The sequence below is a fragment of the Alligator mississippiensis genome, chromosome 8 (assembly GCF_030867095.1).
Source record: "Alligator mississippiensis isolate rAllMis1 chromosome 8, rAllMis1, whole genome shotgun sequence".
Lineage (NCBI taxonomy): Eukaryota > Metazoa > Chordata > Crocodylia > Alligatoridae > Alligator > Alligator mississippiensis.
Window position 1 is genome coordinate 21000995 of NC_081831.1, and position 18119 is coordinate 21019113.

Consider the following 18119-nt stretch of genomic DNA (forward strand, 5'->3'; position numbering starts at 1 on the left):
ATCCACAGTCACATAGCTCCAGTAGATAAGGAGTCCATAGTCTCCCTTTTAGAACAATTTTTCCAAACAAAACTGTATTTTAAATCACACAAGTGTTTCTCAATGGAATGAGTTATTAACTACCAGCTGTGCTTCCTAATATTCCAGATATTAATACTTCCCAAATATACTAGATAGTGCCTAAAAGCAGGAAGGGGCAAGCTGACAATGAAGGGGTTAATGCAGTCTTGAGTAGAATTTAAATTCTCCAAGCAGCTTTGCTCTGTGGGGCTATACAATTGCCAGTTACAAGACAGGTGTTCTGCAATAGTTCTCAGATGGAGATTTTATTCTACCAGTTGCTTTCTTTGGGAACTGTCTTCAACCAAATGACTATGACTATCTGACAAAGGCACATCTTCTAGAAGCATGCAGCCCTGAGTAAAATAGAGCAGCACTTAGCTTTTCCTCGACAGCCACCTGGGAGCATATAAGGATAGAGATGATCTGATCAGAAAAAGCTGAGGAACCAGGATATGCCTGCAGCATTGCCATTGCCAGGATTCAACAACAAGAAAGTACATGTCTGGAGATGGAGATGAAGTTTCAGTTGGTTTGGACAGAAAAAGCTTTTGGCCATCTTGTATGATGACTCTTCTTTTTCTCATCTTGTTGGTCTTGCTTTTAATTTAGAAATCCTTTACTAGAAATAAATGTTGTCCGAGCCTCAGTGAGCATGGCTGTTTGAGCCCTGAGACATTTTGAGTGTCTTGTCTAAAAGTAATTTTCAGTCTTGTTTTATTGGAAGTATTGTCTGTCTGGGAACTCTGTCCTGGGATACCTTCCTCTAGATTTTTCTTATGCCTCTGACTTCTTTGATATACCATCTGCTGGTTGATGAGTTGTGCAGTGTTCTTATGATAACTAATGAGAGACTTAGAACCCAACAGTATTCAATAACTCCCATTATTGTCAGTCACTTATTAATTGCATAACTCCCATGCCACAGTTGAGCTACCACCGTTGAGTCAAGGTGGCCAGGTAGTCAGAGTAAAGGAGTCTAAAGTTCTGAAATAAGTTTTGCTCATGTGGCACAGTGGAACATTCTTGGCTGGAGACGGGCCTCTCCAGCCCTGCAATGGACCTGTCATATATCGGTTGTATAGCCCCGCAGAGCAAACTGTTCAGGAAGTGAGGATCATCAGTGTCACATTAACCTTTCTGACGTCCTTCCTCTAACATGAATGCAGAACAGTGTGGGCACTTAAACACAGAATAAAACTCCCCTAAAGCAAATTTTCCACCACATACACGCACTTCTCCTTGGGCAGATGATAAAAGAGAAAACCAACCACATGTACATTATGATACATGACTCACAAAAACTGGAGAGCACTCTATCTACCATGATTAGGATGAGATAAGAACCTTATTGAACAGAATGGGGATTTAGGGTTTCCAACTCTACACTGAAGTAAGTGATAGCCCCTTATCAAATAATTTATCCATACCACCTCTGTACTCCCACTGCTACCTCTTGAGTTGCGTATATGGTAAATTTGAATTGTGTTGTTTTTTTTCCTCCTTTCATAGCTGGCCTGTGCCTCAACTGCTGGAGCCTGCAGGAGTTGGTCAGCCGAGATGCAGGAAACTACCTCATTCTCCTGGAGAAAATCCTGCAGAAAACCAAAGAGGTAAAGTTAGTAAGAGCAAAGGCTTCTCCAGTAAGGAGGAGCCTGGAGGCTGTGGAGGAGGGGCATTTTTCCTCTTCACATGTAGTCTGGCATGCATACCATTTTATGTCCTGCTACAAAGTTTGCATTTTATGTCCTGCTATGGAATCCCACTTTCTGAGTTTTATTTAAGAGTTGTGGTGTGTGTGTGAAAGGTTTTGGACTATGGTTATTTTTAATGCTAGTATAAGTCACTGCCATAATATCTATTATGGGATGCCCAATCCACAGGAATAGAGATCTGCTACAGCCCCATTCATGGGGCCTTGGCCTTTTAGGTCAAACTATAATAGCTCATACTTTCAGGTACACAGTTCAATTCCTGGTGTGATGATCAATAAGACAGTTATCAAGCTAACGTTACTTTGTAACCTGGTCTAAAACCCTTTGATACCAATTGCAAAGGATCCAGTTTGATTTCGACAGGCCTCATATGGCAGTCAGACACGACCAGAAGCATACAATAATCACTCAGACATGTTCTGCTCTGAACTGTAACCCAGGGACCACAAACACAGCTCCACATATCATATATTGTCACTGGAAAGCCTGAACTCCCCCTTTCTACCATCCTATCCCCTCCATAAACTTATCTCAGCTGTTTTAATTTTCCTTCATAACCCATCCAGATGTGGAGTTCTGCTTCATTCTTCTGCTGTTGAGCACAGTCTTCCAATGTCCGCCTGCTCTGGGCTGCGGAGCTCTTTGCATGTTTTTTTGAGTGATTCATGTAGAGCAGGGGTGGGCAAAATATGGCCTGTGGGCTGCATCTGGCTTGCCAGGCCATTATATCTGGCCCATGGGGCCCCTATAAAATTTTGAAACTTAATTATTATCCTCCTGTGGCTACCTGTCAAAGATGACAAGATGCCAGCGGCAGCAGGACCCAGGAGGAGCTGGTAGTAGGACCCAGTGGTGGCAGGAGCAAGGCCTGCCTGGCCCTTCCCCAGCCCCCAACCAGAAGCTTCTGCCTAGAGGCTTCTGGCCTAGCAACCATGGGGCTGTCCCCTGCCTGAGAGTGGAAACTCAGATAAGAAAGTGGGGAGGGAGGATTGTCACCGTAGCAGGAGCCAACCCAGCCCAGCCGAGCCCCTGCGGTTCCCGGCTGACTCCTGCTGTCCTGGCCATGCAGTCAGTAGTGGCGCGCTGCAGAGCGGTGGGTGGACTGGGGGCAGGGAGCAGTGGCGGCGAGCAGGGAAGGAAGGAAATCGGCAGGGGAAGGACAGCAATGGCAAGCAGAGGGGAAGGGAAAGTGACAGAGAGTGGGCAGGCAGGAGCACAGGGCCCCAGGGCCAGGGCCGGCAGCAGCAAGAGCCAGCTGGGAACTGCAGGGACTGGGCTGGCTTCTGCTGTGTTCTGCAGTCCTGGCCACACAGCTGGGAACTGTGCGTTGCCAGGAGGTGCCTAGCTGGGCCAGCCAGCTCTGTGCCATGTCGCACAGGTCCTGCCTGTAATGCTGGGACCCGGTGCAGCACAGAGCTGGCCTGGCCTGGTCCAGCCCAGTGGCACACAGTTTTCTTGGTTCTCACACCATCAGGCCAGGACGGGGTGGGCCAGGCTGGCTTTGTGTGGGTCCCAGCATTGTAGCAGGGAACTGTGTGCTGCACGGCTGGACCTGGCCAACTCCGTGTGGGTCCTGGTGTTGCAGATGAAACCCATGCAGCTGTGAGGATTCCTGCACCATCAGACAGGGCCGGCTTGTACCTCAGCATGGGGTTCCTGGCACTCTAGCTGGGAGCCCCACATGGAGGCACAGAGCCAGAGTCCCGTGAGCCCTACATTGTAACTGGGGACTGTGTGATGCCTTCCCCTGCACCCCACATCTACATGCACCAGGGGCAGGCAATTATTTCGGGTGAAGGGCTGCTTACTGAGTTTTGGCAAGCTGTCGAGTTCTGGCAAACTGCTGCTCAGCGTGGAGGAAAGTAGCCCCCTGCTCATGGCCACCAGGCAGTGTTTGCTGTGGCTGCTGGCCTGGAGCCCGCGCTGTGCTAGGCGGTGATGCAGCTGCTTCACCACCATCTTTGTGCTGCCCTGTGGCTGCTCCACATGGCCACTGCTGCTGCACTGGGCAGCACAGAGGCGACGGTGAAGCAGGGCTGCAAGCGGCTGCAGCAGGAAGCACCGGCCATGGGGGGGCGGGGGGCACTTTTCGCCCACGCTGAGCACCAGTTCACTTCCTGCCACTGCTGCTCAGTCCAGATGGGTGAGCACAGGGCATGCAAGGTTGGGGTAGCACACTGGCCCCTGCCTGTACCATGGGGCTGGGGCAGGGGCACCTGGAGTGAGCAGGTATGCAAGAGCCAGTGGCAGACAGATGGGAATGCAGGGCCCACACCGGTGGGGCCCGGAGCAGGGCGGCAGGAGCGCAGGGTCCTGGCCAGCAGGGGCTCTACGTAGCCAGGTCAGATCCTCCCTCTACCTACTAGTGCAGCCCAGCCTGGCTCCACAGACCCCTGCCAGCCCATGCCCCATGCTCCTATGGCCTCACTCTGGGCCCCACTGGCACTGACACCAGCACAGGCCCCATGCTCTTGCATGCTGCTTGCTTCCATTCCTCCCTGCCACCACTTTCCCGCCTGCCTGCCAGCTCCTGGCTGCATGGCCAGACCATGGGGCTCAGCAGGAGCTGGCCCAGCCCCAAGGACTAGGGTGATCCCTGTGGTCCGTCCCTGCCTCCCCCCCACACTTCTTACCTGAATTTCCCATGCCAGTGCAGCCACGAACAGCTCCGTGGTCCCAGGCCAGAAGTCCCTGCTAGGCAGGGGCTGGGCGGGCCCTGTTGTTGCTGTCTGTGGGCTGTATTTTCCCCACCTCTGACATACACAGACACACAGCCCCCTACAAATGTCATACCCGCCCCCCCCCACACACACACACATACACCCACTGCAACCCAAGAAAACCCTATACCCCCCCACCCCTCCACATGCCCCCACACCCCCCACAATGTACAAGAGTAAGGCTTCATTTTGAGCTATTATGCAATCACCTCTATATACACAACAAAACACACAGAAATCGGGACAAAAATATTTTTAAAAATAAAGTTAAAATGTTATTGTAGATGTGCAATTGTTAGTATACACTTTAGGTGGGTTTTTTTGTTCCAAGATGGTAACACCCCTCCCCCTTGCAGTCCCAAAAGGAGTACTTCTGTGTTAAGGGTGGGACTTCTGGTTCCAAGATGGCAACCAGGGGGGGTGGGACACTTATGGAGGGGCGGGGCTACCCTTGCAGCCCTCAACAACTCACCAAAACTTATTACATAGCGCTCCAGCCAAAATAATTGACTGGCCCTAATGTAGAGGGGTCTCCAGGGCTTCTAACTGTTGTCCAGGCATTGCTACTCCTAGATCATCCCAAACCAAAGCTTATCCAATCTCTTCTTGAAAACCTTTAATGAAGGAGATGCCACAGCTTCCTTAGGCAGTCTATGCCACTGCCGCACTGTTCTAACAGTGAATAAGTCTTTTCTGATAGGCAAGCCAAGCCTACTTTGCTGCAACTTCAAGCCACTACTCTGCCTTCTATTCTCTGAAGTGAGGAAGAAAAGGTGTTCTCCCTCCTCTTTGTAGCGGCCTTTCAGATATTTGGATCCCTGAGTGTGCTTGACACCTAACGCAATAAGAGCCGTGATCCTGACTGGAGCCTTTGTGCCCACTAACAATACCAAGAAGAATCTGAAGCTTAGGGGTGTGAGAGGACTTTTCAGCATTGGTGTGTAACCAGTTGCTGTGTTGGTGCTTGGTTATTTCACAGTGCATTTGCTAGAGAAATGCCTTCCAAAATAGGCTTGGTACACCATCTACCCTCCATTCAGAAGACGTTAGTTTCTACAGATTATTGCTCAGTGTGCGGGCCGGGGGCGAGCCGGGCCCGTCTTTGCTCACGCGGGGCTGGAGAAAACCGCGGGGCGGTAAGGTACGCGCGAGCTAGAATTAGTTACAGAGGCGTAGTGGTTGATTGAAAAGATTATTTACTTACACCCAAGACGGTCGCGGTGTAGGCTGGACAGTTTTCCAGGTGCAGCTCCGCTTGAGTCCTCGTTGGAGGACTCTGACAAACTCGGTTCTTTGGCCCCGGAGTGGTTTAGGCTCCGCGGGTTTGGCAATTCTTTCCTCACAGAGTGGCTGAATCTCTGTGGGTTTTGTTTGGTTCCCAGGTCCCCCGGAGCTGTTAAGACTCCGTGGGTTCGAAAATTGGGTATATAGGATAGGGATACGTCTAGGATTGCGCTCGGCGACGGGGAGAGGCCAGAGGCTGTTTAGACCTCTGTTGCCTGCTTAAGAAAGGCGCGTTGGGTCTGCAAGGGTCCACATCGCTTAGAGATCTTCACACAGCGCGAAGTCTCCTCCTCCTGGCGAGTTCTGTCTCTCTCCAGTTTTCCTCTCTCTCTGACTTGGGCGGAAACTACCCAAGCCTTTTGTATGGCTAGCAAGCCAATAGCTAGCCGCCACGTGTGCCTACATTTAGAACCAGCCAATAACGTGGCGCGAATCTAAATACAAATGGCAGGAACTCCTTTGCACCGTGCATCTCCGAGATGCAAAAGAAATGCACCCTGCAAAGAAGCTGCAAATTGGCGGGAAATCCCCCGTTGCACCGGAGTTCTCTCCCGCAGCAGAGAACTCCACCGTGCAAGGAAACTGTAATTTTAGCGGGAACATAATTTAGCGTTGCCGAAGCACACACAAACAACAAATCACAACTTTGGGTTGTGACGCTCAGATGGGAAGGAAAAATTATTAGTAGACCTTTGGGCAAAGATCTGTTGTTAGGAACATGATTCTGTAGTATATTGGTATCATGGCTTGTGATTAAGCCACAGTGATGAGTAGTGCCAAACAACAATAGTGATCCCTGTGATAGCAAGTTCAATTTAAAAAATAGTTCCCTGCTAATAAATTTGTGCTCCTTTTGTGTTCATTGTTTATGAATGTTCTTTTCAAATAGATTTGCTGCCAGAAGGGTTCAGAAAAGTGAATTTTTAAGTGAATAATGGAGAATAGTTACAAAATGTAAATACTGAATTCCTAAATGAGAATATTGACACCTGATTTTTAGAATTAAGAACATCCAGTCATGAAACATCATCATATCATGTACTGTCTGGCTTATCAAAATTCACTAATGGCTTGAATTTCAAATATAAAGTATTTGTTATAAAGTGTTACGAAGCTGATGAACAGTCTATAGGTGTTGTGTATTTCAGACAAGGACAAAATTAAATCTGATCTAAGAATTACTGATGAGTATTGCTTGGCAAATAATTTTCAATAGCAAATTCAAGAAAATTGTAATTTCTTTAACAGATAACTTTCAAACAGGAATATGCTGTGTCAGTCAAATTAATAAACATGAGTTATATGCCTGTTGCTCTGTCTGAATTGTACAGAGCAGTTCAAAATGTCATGTTCCTTTAACAAGACCTAGCATGGGCACAGTCACATGGATAGGGCTTTGGTGCATGGGAAAACTGTTTCCTCCTTCCCTCAAAGTGCTTACAACTGGATCATCTCCTTTCTTTCTCCTGGGGAAGCCTTTAAGATGCTGGACTCCTATGACCAATGAAAGAGAAGCTGCCGTTAAGCATGCAGGATTTCTGTTCAGTTGGCTGCATTGTCTTGTAGCACCTGAGCTAGTTAAATCTGTTTTAACGTCCTCCAAATTGCATCTGATTTGCTGTCTGTTGCCCCCATTCCAGACTGGGATGGAGGAGCTACACCTCCAACTCCAGCTTGGAAAGGTGTCAGCTTCCGTGTCTGAAGCAATTTGAGTTTTGCAATGTTGTTTGGGTATTTTTGGGGTTCCAGTAACACATGACACAAGCACCTCATTCTGGCAGCAGGTTGGTTGGACTTGGGCCATCCCTATATAGAGCAGTTCCTTGGATCTTGGTTCCTTCTGCTATGTGGGAACTGCAGAGAAAAGGGATGTGGAGCTACACTGAGAAGGAGAATGAGCCTGAACATCTGCACTTTGAATAGCACTGCAAGATACAAGGGAGATTTCCTACTTCCTGAAGTCCTGTTATGTGCATGACCTCTGTTCCACAATAGCAACCAGCCTCCTGTCCAGGGAGCAGCCTGTATTCCAGTCTCATTATCCATTGTGTGCTGCCTATTGTGAGGGGAAAGCCAGGAAGGGAGATCCTAGCTATTAGATTCTAGGAGCCCCGGTATACATGTGTCATGGGACAGAGCTCCAGTCTGCCTGGTAGCCTAGGATTTATGAGGCTGGGCTTCCTGAGGACCCCTCTTGTTTAAGCATTTTTGCTTGTCCAATTCAAAAGAAATGGATGGCTTCCTGTTGTTTTAACAGAAGCTTTGCTCTGACTATTCTGAGCTTGCTGTGTAACTAGAAATAGGTTTTGACCTATGAACAATAAACTGTAATAAACAGCAGGTTGCTAAGATTTGATGTATCAAATGAAGCCTGGGAAGTGAGACATCAGGGGTGCTGATCTATTAACCAGCAACACTTTCACCCTGTGATGTGAGAGCTGATGGCATCACAAATTAAGTAGGGTTAAGGCAGGACATAGATGGAAGACTTCCAAGGAACATCTAGGGACACAGGAAATGATGGTGTTAACCTCTGAGTACAGGTGAGCAATTAATTCACAGCAAAAACATTGCCAAATCTCTCTATTAAGAATTTTACAATGTTTGATGTTTTTCTTAAAGCCCCAAATCATGGACTCTAGGGCTGTGCAAAACGAGCCATATTTGATTCAGATTCAACCCAAACTGGGGACAGTGATTCAATCCATTGATTTGGATCACTGTCCCTGATTCGATTCAGCCAAATCTGAAGATTTGATGCTGATTCTGTGAGTCAGCGATTCGGACACAGGCACAACTTTAAGTATTTTTCTACGTTCCTTGAGGTAGCAGCACAGCTCATAATCGGTGCGGTGCTAGGGCGCATGGAGCATCCCACAAAGCATGGGGGGACTCCCCAGCGTGCTCAGCAACGAACCCAGAAGTGGACCAGAAGTATTTTCAGTCCACTTCTGGGTCTGCCAGGGAGCGTACGGGGGGGGGGAGGGGGGGTCGTCCCCCCCCCCCCCGCACCTCTCCAGCCTAGCAATTGGCTGCAGGGGGAACCCGGGTGCCCCCCCAGACCCAGAAGGCACCAGTAGCTGAGCCAGGGGGGCACAGAGCCCCCCACCCCACTGCATGCTCCCTGGCAGACCCAGAAGTGGACAGGAAGTGCTTCTGGTCCAGTTCTGGGTCTGCTGCCAAGCATGCTGCCCCTCCGTGCTTCTGTGGGACGCTGCATCTGCCTCAGCACTGCACCGTGCAGAGCCCCTGCTACCCAGAGGTATGTAGAAAAACCAGTTAAAGCTGTGTCTACGTCCAAATCACCGAATCTGTCTGAATCAATTCAGATGGTTCCTAATTGATTCAGAGAGATTAAGGGGTCCTCTGATTCAGTTCGGATTCGGAGATTCCGCCACCGAACCGGGCCAAATCTCCGCTGAATTGAATTGGGGATCAAAGCTTCACACAGCCCTAATGGACTCACTTGATTTAGATAAGAATCTCAACCTTTTGTTTTTAAGGGGGGGGAAAAAAATCTTTATCCCATGGATAAAGAGTGAACCTTCAAACTATGATCCCCAAACACCCTAACAGCTCAAAATTGAGACAGCTGATAAAATGTGTTCAAGAAACATTTTTAAATCACAGTTTCAGTCCTAACTTTTGAATGGTTGGAACTGACAGTCATGTAGCTATAATAATGACAAACTTTTATTTGATATGTTTTGTAGTTTCCCTCTTTCTCCAGTTGTCCATGAACAGATCACTCTGTTATCACATGTTTTTATAATCATTTGTGAATTTCTTTAGTGAAAATTCTAGCCTGCAAAATGGTCACAGTCAGAGTTTTTGGCAAATCATCAGTTTTCACTGCTGCCTAGTTACATAAGTCACCTGCCATTCCTTCTGTTACCTGGTTGGATTCCTTGTATTCCACACATTATAGAATCAAAGTCAGAGTCATAGAGAAGTAGGGCTGGATGGTCATCTAATCTAACATCCTGCTCTCAAGGCAGGGTTATCCCTATCTAAATCATTCCACATGAGTTTTTGTCTAGCTTATTATTAAAAACCTGGGAAACAGTCCTCATGCACAACTACCAGGCATAATGCCCTAAACATCAAAAACACCCTTTAACTTGTCCCAGGTAAAGCAGGGGGACAAGGGCACCGTTAGTGTCCTGCCAGTGTAGGGACAGGAAGTAATTTATTAAAATACTCAAGGCATTGAAGAAAGAGGACAGTATCTCCCACTCCAAAGGAAGGCAAAAACTCCTACAGTTCATTCCAATGCGACCATAAAATTCCTTCCTTGTACAAATGAACCTGAGAAGAGGAGACAGACCCTTTAGCCAGGAATCTCTGAGGTTTTGTTTTTTTTAGGTCTCAACAGAAGGATCACATATCTCAGTGCAAATCTTCAGTCTTGGCTATGGTCAACACCAAATGCTTCTAAGGAAGGGGAAAAAAATAGAATGGATGCAACAGGAGTGGGGACGTTCCTTCCTGGCCCCATGTGGCAGCCAACAAAGCCCAGAAGCATGGAATAACCAGGCACCCTCCACTGTGCATTGCAACATGGGACTACAATCACAACTCCACACATGACTAGAGAACCTGAGCTCCCCTTTCTATCAATCTATCCCCTCCATAAATTTAACCAAGATATTTTCATCTTGTTTCATAACCAAGCTGGCTGTGGAGTTCTGCTTATTCTCCTATTGCTGAGCATGGTCCTGTCCAATTTCTGCCTGCTCTGGGCTGCAGAGCTCTTCTAAGTGATTTGTGTAGGGCATTCTCCTGGGGTTCCACCTGTTGCACTTCACAACCTATTCCAGGCACTTCTACTCCTAAATCATCCCTGACCAATGCTTATCTAACCTTTCCTTGAAAACCTCCAATGAAAGAGATTCCACAACTTCTAGGCAACTTAGCCTGTCTAGTCCTTCCCCTGAATTATGCTGCTGCTTCTGGTATCTTTCCCTTTGAATTGGTTTCCCTGTGGGTGGAGAGTTTGTTTACCATCCCACGAGGAACCTAGTTTCTCCCTCTTCTTTCCCCTGCTCTTCCACTGGAAAATGCCTGGAAACAGCTTGACTTGAATCTATGCCCTTTGGCTGCTACATAGAGTAGTGAAGTCCAATCAGTTCATTGTCTGAAAAGTGAAAATAAGAAAGATCCTGCCAAATTTGTGGCTCTAAATTTACAGAATGGATTAAGCTGTCTCACACAAAGGTAATCTTCAGTTCAGAATCAGTGTTCATTGGGGGAGTTAGTGTTTAACAGTTATTTTCCACAAGCTATTGTGCCAAGATATTTCCCTGTGTAGACAAACGTTGATACCATTGCATGGGGCAGTGGGTGAGACTCTTAGATAAATCTGACCATTGGATGGTTTCTTACAAGCTTCCATCCCCCAACATAAGCACTGCCATAGGTTCTTCTTGTCCAGTGTCTGTCACACAGCAGCAGAGAGTGGATGCTGAAACGGGCGGGGAGTGAGCTGAGTATAACCAAGTCTTTTTCCACTGTTCCTCTTTCATTTGCAGCCTCCAGCATTTAAGGTCTAGGAAGTTCTGATTCAGAGGCTGCATCTTTAACTCCCACGTTCAGTAGTTACTGATACCCCTTAACCTCCAAGAATTTGTAGTGTCTCTTTTTGAATCTGGCTAAACTGCCAACTTCTGCAACATCTGGTGGCAGAGTTCCACACTGTAATTACATGCCATGTGAAAAGACCTTCCTTTTGTTAGTTTTAAACTTACTACCTGTTAGTTTCATTATGTAAAATGAACTGGTGGCATTTAGGTATTCCAGTAAACAAGTAACACAGCTTACCCTTTTGTTTTCATGTATCTCCTGCAGGTCCAAGATGATTGTGACTATGACCTCCTCACTCCATTGGCTCTGCTCTTCTACTCTGCTGTCCTGTGTGTAAGTTCCAAAGTGTTTAATCTTTAGCTTCTAGGGCTGTGCTGAGAGCTGGAGCACTACCCAGTCTGAAAGCAGCACATCATGTTGTTGTACAAATCCATTGAATATCCTCATCTAAAAGGCTTAGTTCTGGTAATCTCAGTTTAAAGACAGAGAGGATCTGAAAACAGGTAACGTGTATCAGAGGCTTGGAGAAACTGCTGTATGACTGGAGATGAGAAGAGTTTACACATGTATTTAACTTTAAAGATGAGATGAGATGAGGAGGAACATGAAGGAAGTATATAAGATAATGTATGTACAGAGAAGGTAAATCATCCACTCCCATTCCTCAGAATACAGAGTCAAAGGGAACTTTTAATGAAACTGAGATGATATTTGGAAATATACAAAAGATTTTTTTCAATACAAAGTAGTCATCCTGTGGAAATCATTGTTGAAAGAACTTAAAGCAGCCAAGAGGTGAGAAAGATTCATAAAAGGATTAGGCATTTGTGGTTTCATGGTTGCTTAGAATGCATTTTTATGAGAGAGCGAAACTTTGCTACTTCGGGGCATTAGGCAGTAGCTGATGGAGGCTGAGGAAAAGTAGCCTTGCTGTGTAAGGTTTTCCAAGGTCTGAAGTGTCCAGTTTTGACCACTGTCACAGATGGGATACTGGAAAAGATGGGCTGCTGGTCTGAGCCACCTGTTTTCCCTTCATGTTAGAATCATAGGGTTGGAAGGGACCTCAAGGGTCATACTAATGGTCTGCATGGCATCATCTTTTCCTTTTGCTTTCAAGCAGCTCAGTCTGATGCTTCATTGTTGAGTCTTGGAGTGTGTGTTGGAACCCATGAAGATCTGGGTCTGTCTGAGTGGTTTGGGTATGTAAGGCTTCAGGACTGCATTCACAGTCCACTTCTAAATATAAACCTTCTTCCATTTATGTCTTCCTTGTAGACTCCTCACTTTCCCTCAGACTCAGACCTTCTTCGCAAAGCCATTAGCATCTACCACAACTTCCTTACCTGGCCTGTGCCATATTGCGACATCTTCCGGGAGCTCCTGACCTTTATCAGTGATGAACTCAAGGCCCCAGGTAGGAACCCAAATTATCCATTGTTTTACAGAGTCATTAGTCATTTAGTCCTTTGTGGGCTTGCAGATAGCTAACTGGGACACATGACACATGGAGTCAAGTATTTTGATTGTCCTTCTTTACTGACCAGAAGTACACACTCCTGTGGTCCAGTATACCATAATGCAACAAACTGTGGGACCACTTGTTACCATTTGCTCTGTGTTCTATGGCATTTGTAAATCGGTGTTTGGTTGGGGACCATTGTCAGCTAGGAGGACCTGTAGCTGAGACCATGGAGTTGCTTCGGCTGGTGACCCAACATAGATTGGATGCCAGCTCTCTTCCAAGCTACATTTGACAGGGTTAGGTTTCCAGCGGCCTGTGTATGAATCTAGCACTGTATCAAACTAAAATGGGAGTGTCCATGAGAGTGATAAATTCAGTCAGACACTCTGATCATTACGGGTTAAAGACATGAACATTTCCACTGTAGCCCCTTTGTTCTGGCAGTATCTTTTGCATGGTAAAGCAGCTTTAGTTGCTTCCTGTTGCTGTTCCACCTCACCCTTAACTATGCTTTGGGAACACAGTTGTATAATTAGGTGATAACAATGAATCCATTCACTGAAAATTTAGGCTTTGAGTGTGCTGCTGTATAAATATTTTCAAATAGTTCATTAAAAGTCCTAGCCACTTCTTGGTGGCTAAGCTGTTATTACCTTGTAATGGGACTTGGGGTACAGTCATGTATTCCTCATGCTTTAAGATGTGCTGGTGGCTCAGTATTCCTTATTAAACAGGCATTCCAATTAAGAGAAGAGGCCATTACAAAATCTTAAATGTTAGGAAAGGATGCAGAGAATGATTATTTTAAGTACAGCACTAGAATATGTTTTAGAATTTAACACCTGACGAATCACCATTTAACCCCTGGGTACTATTTAACAACGGATGCATTATTGGCATGGATTAGATTAGCTGTAAACAGAGTTAGGTGGCACAGCATTTAAAACTGTTGGCAGGTGAGATGCTGTTTCATTAAAGGCTTGTGATATCAGTCTCCTAGCTGATTTACTAGGGGAGACAGAGCCCTAGAGAAGGCCACAGAGATCCTAAAGCAATCGGGTAGAACAGAGGAGGGATTGCTACATGCTGCTTAACCAAGATATTAGCCAGGGATTCAGTTTATGCTGGTGGCAGTGAATGCCAGCAACTGCAGATTACCTGGCAGAGAGTTGACAAAAATTCCTTTAGCCTTTGCTGAGGGGTTAAGTGGTGATTTTAACCAGGGTTTAAATACGAGTAAAATTTTAGAGATACCAGAAATGGGATTGGATTGAAGATGTTTTCAAGAGAAGCAAAGAATGAAAAACATTGTATCTGCTCTCATACAAGTAGCCAGAAATGTAGAAAGAGCTTGGTTACCTTTGGATTTTCCTGCACTGCTGTCAGTTCTCAGCAAGGTAAATAAGCATGCGCTGAGCTCCATGCTGCTCTGGCTATGCTGCTACTGGTACCTAAGCTATGGGTTAAAGCTAGTTTGGGTAGCTCTCCAGTACACCACAGTCATTTCTGGCTCATCTCCATGGGTCCCCTCTGCAGCTCTCTGACTGCACCACTTCCATGCTGCCTTTAATGGCCTTGTAAGAACCAAACCTGACAGACTGGGTTGCACTGACCATGAAACCTGTGAATCCCCATGATGAGTGCTGCTCCCATAAAAACATGCAGTGAGAACTCAGTAGGAGTTGAGAACAGTGAAGATAAGAAAAAAGCATGAGGCAAAAAAACTATTAGCTGGGAAACAACGCAGACCAAAAGGAAAGCCTGGTAGGACACAGAAGCAGTGAAGTGATACTCATTAGGTAACTCATTGCTGGGCACTTATCCAGGATACTTACCTGTTTTATTGCAGGGGCCAGCATTCATTGGAAATACCTCTGCTTGCTGGTTAACAGCTAGCACTGGCTGTGGGTTACACTTTCCCATCAGGAGATTGTATTGTGATCTCCACTTGCAGTGGCACAACCCCTGACCCTAACTGGCCACTCTAGTGACGGGCGGGTAGGTGGAGGGCTAGGCCCTGATGGACATTTCAGGCCAGCCTAGCACAGCTGGGTGGTCAGTGGTAGGGGGGCATGTTGGGATGAGCAGCCATCCTGGTCAGACTGAGGCCCCAGCTTCAAGGCTGAAACCTGACAGGTTTGCTGTGATGACAACCCTAGTTTCTTTCCTTTGCGGAGCCTCTCATCCATCCTTCACTGTAGCCCCTTTCCCCCTTCCAGCCAGAGTCACGGATACGCTTACAGTGAGCAACTGTGAAGTAAGGTTCAATCTGGGAAGCTCCAATACAATTGGTTTTCAGACCCGAGCCCTAGGGCCTGATGCACTGAACAGCCACAGTACTGCAGGTGACTGGAGCTGAGCAGGGTAGAGAGAGGTGGGTTGGAACAAGCTCCAGTTTTGTCTCAGTCCTGATAAGAGCCTGATGTCTGAACTAGGCTGGTTGACCTCTGTCCTCTCTTGGCTCAGCTGTGGCCCCGTACTGAAACCAGTCAATTAATCTTCTATACAACAGGGAGCTGTGATGTGCCTGTAATGCAAGTGGAGCCCTTGAAGGATGAAACAGCCTGGTAGTCCTGTAGATGGTTGGAGTCCATTAACTCCCTGGAGTTAGCTAGAATCATCTGTGTGTTCAATCATTGCTATTATACCAGTTTACAAACTTGGACTTTCTGAGTGCCATTTCACCAGTCAGATACAGGAAGCCTACTTTAAACAGACCTGAAGTATGCTGGGTAATAAATGCCCAGGAGCCTTTAATTAATCTCTAGGACGCTTAATTATATCTTGCTGTCATCACTATGATACAGGTGCACAAGAATAACTTGGCTCATGTTCCCAAGGCAAATGGGTGGTTTTCTGCATCCAGCAAAAAAGAATGCAGCTTGTCAACCATAGAGAAAGACAGCATGCCATTGATGCATGATAGTGGGTGCTAAATGTAAGCCAAAGGGACTCCCATATGGGGTGAGAACCTGTAACATATCCATGGCACATCCAGTCCTTGGCCCTTCTGCTTTCATTTGGCACCGGTATGAGTGGCAGCTCTGTGAATACGATGCTTGTCTGCTGGAAATCCAACCAAGACCTGATAGACTTGTTCTATAAACTCCCTGACTTATAATGAGGTTAAGGCAAAGCCTTATTGAGCTAAGAGGTAAATATTTAACTAAGTCAAAGCTGCTGTCAATATTTGCCCACAATTCCATAAACTGTGGTATAATCTGAAATCTGGTATCAATGCATTTTGTTCTGCAAAGCAAGGTTGCTTGCATTAAACTGTGTACAAAAGCATCAGTCTAGAATTGTACAGGTTGCCCATGAAACGACATAAGGCACTATTTGCCTCTGGGACACTGTTGCTAGACCTTAAACAGGAGCATGAACTGTGATGTGATTGCCTTTGATAGCAGGGGTCCCTCAGAATCTCACCCCAGCACATCTCACTTCCTTCCCACCTCTCCCATGATTGTCAGAGTGTGATCCTCCCACTAGAGAAGTGCTCACCCCATCACTCCAGTCCTTAGCCTATATTTTGCATATCCTTTTCTAGTCCTGACCACCCCTTCACTTCCCTCTCCATAGCTATTGCGTGCTGGAGATGTCACCTCTACTGTGACATCTTTTGTTTCACCATAAACCTCTGCCTCCTCTTCCCCTCACCGTATAGTCTGCCATCTGGAGGGCTGTGTGAGTCTGTACACAAGTTATCTGTTAAAGATTTGTCTACACTAGGACTTGAAGGAGCAATGTTAGCACATGTGATAGCTCCTTGATCTGAATTCTTAATGCAGGCAAGGAATCTTAAATGGATGCCAGGCTCCTAGCCTAATCTTTTGACTTGACCAATTTGGCACCATGTAATAAAGCAAAGCTATACATGACTGGGGCCAAGAGAATCCTGCTGTGCATGTGATAAGAGTTGCTGTGTTTTTTAAATGCTCCTCTTTTTCTTCACAGGTATTTCATACCAGAGGCTGGTGCGAACAGAGCAGGGGCTGTTCGTGAAGAACTACCAAAGCTCCACCATGTAAGTGCAGTTGAGGGAAAAGGAACAGGGATTTGCAGGGCCTTGGAATTAATGTACATGACTCTCTCCAAATACATGACACGTTCCAGAGTACCCTTTGTTCTCCATGCAGTAGCAGCTGTAGTGACTAGATGTGTGTGGCTTTGTAGAGGGGGAGGAATAGGAAAACAACACCAAGCTGAAGGTTGAGAAGAATAAAATAAAAAAATTAATGGTTCCATAGTGGTTATTCTGGGTCCCTAACCATTCTGTGTCAATACATGCTTGCTGTAATGCTGTATCCCCTTAGCTGATCAGTTCCTGTACAGAGAATTGCCTTGGCTGATCTCTGCGCATGCGAGAGAATGGATGCTTTGAGGTACCTGTTAGAAAGGAAAAGAGGGGATTGAATGCAGGGAAGAACTGAATCCATCCCTAGAAGAAGGTTTTGATAGGGTTTAAACCTGGTCAGTAAAAACCCATCTTTTGTACAAGGAAACAGTGAGGCAGGAGGTTCTGAATGTGAATGAGGTTAGAGGGATGTTATCTGAGCTTCAGTCCCTTCCTCCTGGTACTATTGCCCTCATTTGTAAATATGAAAATCATAACACAGAGCTGCCCTCACCCTGGTTAGCCATTAGTCACAGCCCTTTGCTGGCAGGTGTGGCAGCTCTCCTGTCCCTGCTCTGCACATTTTTCAGGTAGGGTGTGTCTAAATACAAAACTCTGTATTGCATGAACCTTGCTGGTGCAGTTATAGCAGTACATGTCCCCCCCTGACTGGATGCAGTTATAACGTGGCAAAGGTGCTTATACCAGTACTCTTGTATGGGAAAGAGAATAAAACAGATTGGCACCTTTATTTTGGTACAACTGCAGGCACTCTAGGGACTTCACTAGGCTATCTAATTAATAAACATCCCCCCCACACAAAGAAATGAGCACTTGACAGATAGCATAGCTGTACCAGTGTAAGAAATGTGTATAAACAAAGACCCAGGTTTATAAAGAACCTGCAGCCATTGCCTGAGGCTCTGGATTGCATCAGTCTCCAATTCTGAAAACTTCAACTTAAAATAAGTCACATTCATTTTAATGGGACTGTTCAGCTCCATAAAGTTAAACACCCGCTTTAAGTGCTTTGCTGGACCAGTGTGGAGCCCAGTTTCAAGTTCAGGGGGCCTCCTCTTAGGGGGCCCCCAGACATTTAAGTTACACTACAGGGGGAAGCATATTTCCCAATTCATTAAAATGGCCATAGCAGTGTCTGCATAACAAAGTTCCCAATT

General features: G+C 46.3%; 1 protein-coding gene across 2 annotated transcripts in view; it reads left to right on the top strand.

Annotated features, from left to right (window-relative positions):
- Positions 1-18119, top strand: part of PIK3R5 (phosphoinositide-3-kinase regulatory subunit 5) — a 107538-nt gene that overhangs the window by 62916 nt on the left and 26503 nt on the right. For both annotated transcript variants that reach the window (XM_006277031.4, XM_019485717.2), the window contains exons 3-6: positions 1573-1673; positions 11627-11695; positions 12638-12776; positions 16782-16851. In XM_006277031.4, coding sequence (XP_006277093.1) covers positions 1573-1673; positions 11627-11695; positions 12638-12776; positions 16782-16851 — 379 coding nt within the window. The remainder of the gene's footprint in view (positions 1-1572; positions 1674-11626; positions 11696-12637; positions 12777-16781; positions 16852-18119) is intronic.